Source organism: Myodes glareolus, chromosome 5, assembly GCF_982192425.1.
Source record: "Myodes glareolus chromosome 5, mMyoGla1.1, whole genome shotgun sequence".
Classification (NCBI taxonomy): domain Eukaryota; kingdom Metazoa; phylum Chordata; class Mammalia; order Rodentia; family Cricetidae; genus Myodes; species Myodes glareolus.
This window is the reverse complement of record NC_142030.1, coordinates 103,886,150-103,896,011: the sequence shown is the minus strand read 5'-3', so window position 1 is coordinate 103,896,011 and position 9,862 is coordinate 103,886,150. Positions and strand designations below refer to the sequence as shown.

The following is a 9,862-nucleotide window of genomic DNA, read 5'->3' as shown; positions in this document are numbered from 1 at the left end:
GTCCCCCACGCAATTATGTACCAACATAGCAGGAATGCTTTTGTAGACTGGGTTTCCCCGTGAGTAGCTCTCACCTACATAGGTGAACAGACTCAAATACAAGGAGTTAAATGTTTCGTCGTTGTTTACTAGATTTGAAGGAGAGAAAATTAACTTTCTTAGTTTTCACCCTTAAAAAACTCAATGTTTTCTCTTTGTCTGATCTCAAACTTCCCACAGCCCTCCCTTTCTTCCAGCACATAAGCACTCTTCCCTCTGACCAGATGCCTTTTGCATGGAATTCACAGTTGAGCCTCAAGGAACGGAGGAAGCTCAGGGACTGGAGATGGTTGGGGGGCTTGGGGTCTCTTTATCCCGGGCACAGTGGATCCCAGCCCAAGAGACTGCTTTTGCAGTAGGAGAGCTGTCGTACACTCCCATACCCTGTGGCCTTTGGAACTAAATAAAATCTTTTTCTTTGTTGTATTTTTTCCTTCAAATTCCCCTAGGCTGGATATGAAAAGATGGCAATGGGAACGGTCATTTTATTGAGGGAATAATGCCCAGTCCATAGTCCTCCTGCACAGGTAACAACGCCACTTAAAAGTGCAAAGCAACGGAAGTACGTGCTGATCTCCACCAGTTCCTACATTTGGGATTCAGGAGCTGGTGACTTTTGTAGAAAGGGGGAGCTGCATTCCATTCCGGGCCAGTTCCCACACTTGCTTCCTGATGTCTTACCTGTCTGTCCTCCTGGCCTGGGCATCTATCCAGTGGCAAGACCCCTTAACTACCAAAAGCAGAGGAGGGTATCTTGAAAAAACACGAAGACTCCAATGCAGTCACACTGGCATGCACCCCTGCACACAGACACCAATGCCCTTTACCCAGATACTTGAACACTCACCACTCACCCTGCCCCTGCTGTAGCTCCTCACCACATGCCAGTCATGGGCTTGGAGTTCTGTGCACCCCTCACACAAGTGTCTCAGCCAATATTCGCTCACTCAGCCTGCACACACCTCATGCCAAGGACGTCAGCACAGGCACATATAGTTCCCAACAGTATGTTCGGTTTTAGAAGGGAGAGGAGGGCGTGGAGCCTGGGAGGGGGGTCGTGGAGCACGGGCGACAAGTCTAAAGGTGCAGCCGTCCGGGGCTGGATCTGGGGGATGGAGTGGGGGGGGACAAGCCAGTGCGCTGCAGAGGAGCACCGCCTAATCCAGCCGGAGCTCGTGGGCCGCGGGTGCATTTATCATCCTATTACTGTAACAAATCCGAGCTCTACTACATGAAAGGTAAAATGAATTACCGACGTTAAGCCGTCAATAAAGTCATTTCTGTAAATGGTGTCTCCAAAGGGCCGCCGCATTATTCAGCTGGCTTTATCAGCTGGCTGGAAATTACGTACAGGACCGGGCCGCGCGGCGCGCGGGGCCGCTCACTTTGATTAAACGTCTTGCCAGCGCTATGTGACAGAGCTTTTGACCAGGGTTTTATTCACAGGCCTGTGATGAACGCCAAGCTGATCAGGCGGAATGAAGAGTAATTAAAACCTATAAATTATCTTCCGCAGCCCTTCTCACGGCGTCTCCTGCAGGCGAGATAAGGCGTCGAGACCCTATTTACGGCGCTGAAAGGGACCGCGGCGCACAAAAGCTACGCGGCTAAATAGGATATTGATAGTGTCCTAATTAGAATTTAATTAAGTACCCACGGTCGCTTGCGGGATAAAGATTTCAATTTTGCGAACTTAAATATAAATAAAAATCCCACCTCTGTTTGGGGGGAAAGAGTGAGGGCAACTGGAGATTTCGGGGAGCCCTTGGGTTAGAAACAGAAGGGAACCCACGAGACAGTACAGTGGATCTGGAGTGGCTTTAGAAAGTTCGAGAGACAGCGGTGGCCCCAGAAATGCACTCTGGAGAGGTTCTTGCTGGCAGGCCCCAGCACAGTGCTTTTTGGAAACTCAGTCCGGGAAATCGGGAGATCCTTGGTTGAGCTGAGATGTAGCCAGCAATAGGAATTCCTGCCGTCTCAGGAACAAACTTCGCTTCACTGCCCTGGTTAGACTTGTGGGTTTGGTTGTATATTCTTTCCAACCTAGCCTCTGTGGATTTTTTTTTTTTAAAACTACGAGTTTTTTAAAAAGAGATAGAAACTATTCTGTTTGGGGGTGGTGATAAGGGAAGAGTGGGTGGGGAAGGCCTCCTTTTCAGAGGGCTCAAGTCCCCTTTCTTGGACCAAAGGCTTCAGCAGCCTATTCGCAGGCAGGCGACCCTCTAAAACAGCTCCTGGGCAGATCACCCCTCACACCACACCCCGCGCTCCGAGTACTACCCTTCACACCCTAGCCTTGGTTATGGAAAACTTTTGAGGCACTTCCACTAGGAAAAAGAGGAAAAACCCAGAATATAGGAGCGTGGGAGCTATTGGAGACGAGAATATTTGGGGCTACACCCCAAGTCGAATTCAGCTATCCTAGAACTGGGTAACCCGTGGTCCACATCTTCAGCCTGCCAAGGTAAACATTTGAAGCGGTTTTGTTGGTTTGATTTTTTACTTTGCAGGAAAATCTAACAAACCTAAAGAATTTTCCTTTAACTTGAAACCCAAACCCAGCCAGGCCTTGGTAAGGCGGCACAACACGTAGCCTGGCTCAGGGGCTCTCTTGAGACAATTCTATCGGGCTATGACAGCCCGAATCCTCCGCAGCTAAGGAAAGAAGGGGCAGGAGCTGGGGCTCTTCCGTGGCCTCTGGGCATGGCTCCACGGCGTCCAGGCAGCTTGTGGGCGTTGGTGATCCAGAGAAGGGCTTGGTTGAAGATCTCTCGGCAACAGTGTGGCTAGTCAGGGACACAGACCAGCAGTGCCAGTAAGGTGTAGCAGGCCTCTTAGGCTTGCAATTAGTGGGAAACAAACTGAGTCTCTGAAAGTAACCAACCCTAAGTCTTTTTCTCATGCCGGATATTGGTTTCATTCCTAAACACATACACACACGCACACACACACACACACACACACACACAGAGAGAGAGAGAGAGAGAGAGAGAGAGAGAGAGAGAGAGAGAGAGAGAGAGAATGAATATGAGCTAAACGTTTTGGGAGTGCGGCGCGCGGGGGGGGGCGTTCCTAGGAACCCAAGTCCTTGCCGCCTGTCGCTGTCCCCAGCGCTCACGAACCTATAATCCTGTATATCTCCAACAAGTTGTGGAGTTGCTTCTCTCATCTGCCTAAATTCCAAATTCTAGTTCTTTCGGATCTCTTCGTGCCCTCTTCAGTCCGGATCTGCAGGAGGGGGGAGGGGAGTGGGCACAGATGGGGGCAGGGCGGGAGGACGTACGGGGCCTGAGCCTCTGCACCCCCTCTCCACCCACGGCCGCCGCCCTCGGATTATTTATCCGCAAAGTCCCGCGCGCACCCATTGGGCCGAGCCCTGAGTGTCAGCGCGAGTCGCGGCTCGCCATTGGTCCCGCACACGTGCGGCCCTGACTCACGTGCTTCCGGTTTGAAGGCAAAAAGTGTGCCTGGGTGATTTTTTTTTTTTTAAGCGAGAGAGTTTGTGCAAAGATCCGAGCTGTCAGAGATTTCAGGGGGGAAAAAAAGGAGCCCGGCACTGGCGGAGACGCACTCTCCCTGCAAAAAAGCAAAGGCGATTAAAGGCGCTGCCAGCCTCGCGCTCTGGGCACAGCTGAGCGTGACACTGGGGAAGTCAAACCCCTCACTACTGCCTAGGAAGATGGGTAGACTTTAAAGACTATTTTTTCCCTTTAAGAAAAAAATTCTTGGAGCTTTAAAAAATTCATTTTTTCTTCTTTTTTTCTTTTCTCCCCCCTTTTGGGTTGTGGTTTACTCCCCCATTAAGACCAATCACTGAAATCTGGTTGCTGAAAGAAAAAAAAGAAAGAAAGAAAAGAAAGGAAAAAAAAATAGCCGAGTGTCTTCTCCGTATCTGGATGTCTACAAATTAGAAGGAGGGAGAGAGCGAGATCTGCTCCACCAGAGCGGGCAAGAGCCAGGCCAGACGCCCGGCTTTCTTTTTTTCCTCCCGCACCCGCCCTGTGCCTTCGCCTAGGCTTCGCCTAGCCTCCTTCCTCTCCGCGCACCCCCACGGGCCCGCTGGCAAAGTGGGGTGGGGAGCGAGGCGCGGGGGGCGGGGGCCTGCGCGGCGGCCAGGGCTGCCGGGCGGCCGAGCATGGAAGAACAGCAGCCGGAGCCTAAAAGTCAGCGCGACTCGGGCCTCGGCGCGGTGGCAGCGGCGGCGGCGGTAGTGGCGGTGGCGGCCCCGGGCGGCCTCAGCCTGAATCTTAGCCCAGGAGCCAGCGGCAGCAGCGGCAGCGATGGAGACAGCGTGCCGGTGTCCCCGCAGCCCGCGCCCCCGTCGCCGCCGGCGGCGCCCTGCCTGCCGCCCCTAGCCCATCACCCGCACCTCCCCCCGCACCCCCCGCCCCCGCCGCCGCCGCCACCGCCGCCTCCACCGCAGCATCTCGCGGCACCTCCTCACCAGCTACAGCCCGCGGCCCAGCTGCACCGCACTACCAACTTTTTCATCGATAACATCCTAAGGCCCGATTTCGGTTGCAAAAAGGAACAGCCCCTGCCTCAGCTCCTGGTGGCGGCGGCTGCAGCCGGAGGAGGTTCCGGAGGAGGAGGAAGCCGCGTGGAGCGTGACCGAGGCCAGACTGGTGCAGGTAGAGACCCTGTCCACTCGCTGGGCACGCGAGCTTCGGGCGCTGCCTCGCTCTTGTGTGCCCCAGATGCGAACTGTGGCCCGCCCGACGGCTCCCAGCCCGCCACCGCCGTCAGCGCGGGAGCATCCAAAGCCGGGAACCCGGCTGCTGCGGCGGCGGCAGCGGCGGCGGCTGCAGCAGCAGTGGCAGCGGCGGCGGCGGCAGCTTCGAAGCCCTCGGACAGCAGCAGCGGCAGTGGAGGCAGCGCAGGGAGTCCCGGGGCGCAGGGCGCCAAGTTCCCGGAACACAACCCCGCGATCCTACTCATGGGCTCCACTAACGGTGGGCCGGTGGTCAAGACTGACTCGCAACAACCCCTAGTTTGGCCCGCCTGGGTCTACTGCACACGCTACTCGGACCGTCCGTCTTCTGGTGAGTACCCAAGCCGTAAAGTGACCATGTCTCTGGCCGGGGGGCCTGCCTCAGAACTCCAAACCCCCTCTCTGGGGAGAGCAAACGCTTTCTGAACCGCTCTCACTTCACGTCTGACTTCCACTTGCCCCAGGTCCTAGTCACAGTCGAACATAGCTCAGTTCTGCCATGCTGGCCTTTTCTACCACTCGGGAAGTTACAGCTAGCTATTGGCGAGCTCAGGAAGCTCCAGTTTCTGTCCTTTGGTTTTCCGAACTCTGAGCCAAGATCGTTTTTTATGTTTTATGTTTATTATCTTTAAGAAAGGTATATAATTACTCATTGATTTAATTTTTGGGGAAAGGGTGTTTTGAACTGGCGGAAAGAGGCCTGGTAGCTTGAATCTGCAATCTACCACCTTAGTTCTCTTGGGGCCGGCTTTGGCATGGGAAATAGACCAGAGGAATAATCTTTGCCTTATGTTCATAACAAACACTATGGATATTATTCTGTGGCAATTCCTTTTACATAAAGACAGATACGGTGAGAGAGAGAGAGAGAGAGAGAGAGAGAGAGAGAGAGAGAGAGAGAGAGAGAGAGAGAGACTCCATCTTCTGCGCCCAGCCCGGGTATGGCGAGTCAACCCGCGTGGGTAGAATGTAGAGTAAGGCTGTAGCCAAAAAGGTGAGCACCCACTGCTCGCCTAGGGTGAGGGAAGCAAGCAGGCCTGGGTCAGTCTTGAAAGCTGGGTTATGGACAAGAAAATCAGCGTTTTCTTAGCAGGGTCCCCCTATCCCTTTGGCGGTGTCTTCTTTCTTTCACTCTGTCCTCGCAAATCCGCCCGTTAGTAGCTATCTACCAGTCTTAGGGCAATTTTCTGCTTTCTTTTCGTGTGCTAGAGCACAGGAAAGGTTAAGACCTACCCACGGATAGCTGCTGGGCCCTGGAAGAGGAGGCTCAGGCCTGCTACCTCTTGCAGGGGACAAGGGGCAACGCGAACCGCGAGGAAAGCAACAGAGGCTTGGGTCCACGGTCAGCTTTGAGCCCGCCAGGGGGCCGGGCAAAAGGTAGCCACTGGCACCTCTCCGCTTGTTTGTCTCTTGCAGCCGTGCTGCTTCGGGCCGGGTGCGGATCGATGCGCGCTATCAGCCCCCGCCATCTCGAGCCCGGTTATTGACACGTCGGGCTCCCTGAACCTCCGAAAAGCTGCTTTGATTGACTCGCCTGATGGATAGAGTGATTGAGCTGTCAGACTGAGTGGGTCGGGCCGGCCAGGAGGCTACGATTTTATTACAAGTGTCCGTGCCTCTGCACACACGCACACAACAACAACACTACAACATGCCCCGGACGCACCTCCCGCAGCGGTGTCTCCTGGAGGATGGACACATTTCTTGGGCCATCTCTGCCTGCTCGGTTCACCTAAAAGCCCCAGTCCTGCTCAGGAGCAGGCCTTGTCTTTGTTCCTTGCTCCTTTCCTTTTTATAGGCCAGAGAAGGCAGCAATCAGATATTTTTATTCCAAAGGCAGTTCACGGGTTGACATTCTTCCTACAGTCAGTTAGGCCTGGGCTCCTCTTGACAAACAGCTAGTGACTCTAGGTGCTGGTCTGCAGCAGGACCCAGTCGCCCAGTGTGACCCAGGTTTGAAGATGCAAAGACCCTCCTTTCAGAAAGTTTTAGGTAATAACAGGTTTGGCAGGGACCTCACTTGAATCCGTAGGCCTCCACCGCTATCACTGAGGCCAACAGTTCAATGCCAGCATCCCAACAAGAATGCCAAGAAGCAGGCTTCAACCATACAGTCGCCATTCAGCAGCCGAGCTTTCTCTCTCTTGTTCTCCCTGCCTCTCTCCCAGGCTGGACCTCACAGCAACCTTACACATTAGCATTTGAGAGACTTCCTCTTCTGGGAGCACGTTCTTAAGGCCTTCCTACACGGTCATCTCGGTCATCTTGGAGTGATAGTACAGGTCCCCACTGTGATTGTCTCTTCACCACCACCTCTTGGTCCTTTTACTTACGGGTGGGGACGACAAGACAAGGGTTATCCCAATCATGGGATCTCTCATTTGTTGGTGTTACATCAGGACTTTTGCACCCCGAAATTGGAGCAAGCAAATACAGAAGAGAGATAGCAGGGCCTTTCTCCCCTCCCCAGCCCCATCTGTCCTATGTACAGGGATCAGAAGGGTCCTTCTTTTCTTCTTGTCATCAACTAAGGAAGCTGAATAGAATGTCCCAGGGCTTAAGCTCATAGACTAGAGGCTGCAGCTCCATTAAGGAAATGGCAGACAGTGTCTTGCCTCCTTCCAGAAGGAGCTTCCTTCAAGTCAAACGGAAAGGGAAGAAGGCAGTAGGGCCTCCAGATTCACTGGAGTTGGGTGAGCTCAGCTTCCCAGTCCTCTCTGGGGTCCGTGATGAGAATCAAGTGGGGGCTTTGCATAGTCCTCTGTGTGTGTGTGTGTGTGTGTGTGTGTGTGTGTGTGTGTGTTCCTGAGAATACAGTGGGAAGGAACCAAAGCAGACCAGCCATTCTCCCCAAGCCTGCCTTGCTGCTGCATTTTATTCCAGGGCTAGGAAGACATTTCTGTTCAGGGACCTTTAAGTCTAGGTTATTCTGATTGGGACCCCCCAAAGCTCACTCTGCCTTGTGCTTCTCCCCGACCCCACTTTTTTCAGGCCTTCTTGGCTGGGAAGTTCTGGGAGCTAAGTCTGGTAGCTTTCTTGAACTGGGATGTGGGGTGCCCCCTGTAAATTCCTGCCACTGTTCCTCCTTGACTTCAGCATCCCTCGTGCAGAGTGGGGGGGGGGGCTAGAAATCTCAATAGCTTAGAGAGGGGCTCTTCGATAGAGGTAGCAGGACCTAGCAGCAGGCCTCTACAATCTCCCCGGAAGCTCGGGACCCCTGTGCTGGGCTCCGCACAGCCATTCTCAAGCCTTACTCTGCCCTCTCCTCCTCCCTCTGCTCCCGACCCCCTTCCTCCCCTCCCCGGCCCTGTCTGCCCCGCTGCAGGTCCACGCACCAGGAAGCTAAAGAAGAAAAAGAACGAGAAGGAAGACAAGCGGCCTCGGACGGCGTTCACGGCCGAGCAGCTGCAGAGACTCAAGGCGGAGTTCCAGGCAAACCGCTACATCACGGAGCAGCGGCGACAGACCTTGGCCCAGGAGCTCAGCCTGAACGAGTCCCAGATCAAGATCTGGTTCCAAAACAAGCGTGCTAAGATCAAGAAAGCCACGGGTATCAAGAATGGCCTGGCGCTGCACCTTATGGCCCAAGGACTGTACAACCACTCTACCACCACGGTCCAGGACAAAGACGAAAGCGAGTAGTTGTGGCCAGCCCGGGGCCCGCGGTCCAACCGCGCCCGTGCCACCTCCTGGCTCCGCGGGGCTGCCGCTTCACCAGCCCCACGCCGCCTTGCAGAGATGATCGCTAAGAAGGGAGGCATCAACCATTAACCGGGAAGACAGAGAAAGCAAGCGAGAGAAAGCAATCCTCCGAGTGGACATTCACATTGGAATGGAACGGTTTTTGAAACGGGAGAAAGACTCGGACAGGTGCTATGGGGAAAAAAAAGATCTATTCTCTAACTCACAGTATAAGACAAAACTGCGAATTCCTTAAAGCTCTATCTAGCCAAACTGCTTACGACCGTGTATATATTTAATTTCAGGTAAGGAAAACAAATATGTGTAGCGATCTCTATTTGCTGGACATTTTTATTAATCTCATTTATTATTATTGTTATAATTATTATAATTATTATAATTATTTTATCCCCCATCCCCACTTGCTGCCCCCAGCCCAGTTTCGTTTTCGTTGCTTTTATCTTTTGAATGTTTTTGCTTCTCTGGGTACCTCCCGTCCTCCAACGCTGGCCCTGGTTTCTCTGGGACTTTTCTTTGTGTGCGCGTGAGTGTGTCTCCTTGCGTGTCTGCCCTTTGCCTTTCCTCTACCCACCCAGGATTCTTCCACTGGTCTTGTCTGTCCTCCTAAACCCCTTTCCTTTTCTGGAGACTCCTTGAGAAATACAACCCCACAGACTGCGAGACTGAACCGCCGCTACAAGCCAAAGATTTTATTATGTTCAGAAACCTGTAGTCTGAAATAAAATGTTCACTGTGTTCATGAGTTGCTGACTGCCCTCTTCTTTGCTGGGTGGGGGAAGAGCCTGCCCAGGCACTGTGTGGCTACCACTCTGATTACACAGGGTGGGTGCAGAGCTCTGGGAATATCAGGGTAGGCCAGAAGTATCACCACTCAACAAATGCCAGAGTCTCCGAAGGAGGGTACTTCACAGATTTGCTGTGGCCTTGGTCTGGGGCATACTCTGGTTCCTGGGTGCATGCTAGGGGACCCAAAAGCTAGAAAGGCCAATCGTGCACTTCCCTGCCGCTCCCTCCCCTCGGGGTTCCAGCTGGCTCCCTTTGGCTCCCTTAGCTTGTTCAGGCTCAGCCAACTGAGTCCTCCAGTTCAACCTGCTTCCACACACCAAACTACACCCTTACTCTTCCTTTCTTTTTCCTTCCTCCCTTTGTTTTTTTTTTTCCTTTTTGGTGGGAGTTTGACTGGAGGTTTTTCTTCTCCAAAGGCAAGAGGCCTTACCAAGGCCTTACCAAGGCTGTCTGCTGAGTTGCCCAAAGTCTCTGCAGCCTGGACTTTATCTCTTCCTTTGTGCTTGGCACTCCCCTTGGCAGATAGTTGCTCTCATGGGCTGCACTGGGCAGGGGTCTCAGAACTGCAAAGCGAAGGCCTGAATGCTAGAAAAGTGTAACTAGTGATGATGACCTGGGCCTGAA

At 53.4% G+C, this 9,862-nt stretch overlaps 1 protein-coding gene across 1 annotated transcript; it reads left to right on the top strand.

The window, feature by feature from the left end:
• Window positions 1–4,174: 4,174 nt before the first annotated feature.
• En1 (engrailed homeobox 1) lies at window positions 4,175–9,191 on the top strand. Its single transcript, XM_048443718.3, has 2 exons — window positions 4,175–5,081; window positions 8,076–9,191. Exons 1-2 carry the CDS (start codon window positions 4,175–4,177, stop codon window positions 8,390–8,392), a joined length of 1,224 nt encoding a protein of 407 aa, XP_048299675.2. The 3' UTR covers window positions 8,393–9,191.
• Window positions 9,192–9,862: the final 671 nt, after the last annotated feature.

What these genes read in the sequence shown, in the direction of transcription:
- En1 (XM_048443718.3), top strand. Translation starts at nt 4,175, where the DNA reads ATGGAAGAACAGCAGCCGGAGCCTAAAAGTCAGCGCGACTCGGGCCTC. An exon ending in CTCGGACCGTCCGTCTTCTG is followed by an intron (nt 5,082 to 8,075) that starts GTGAGTACCCAA and finishes GCCCCGCTGCAG; the next exon opens with GTCCACGCACCAGGAAGCTA.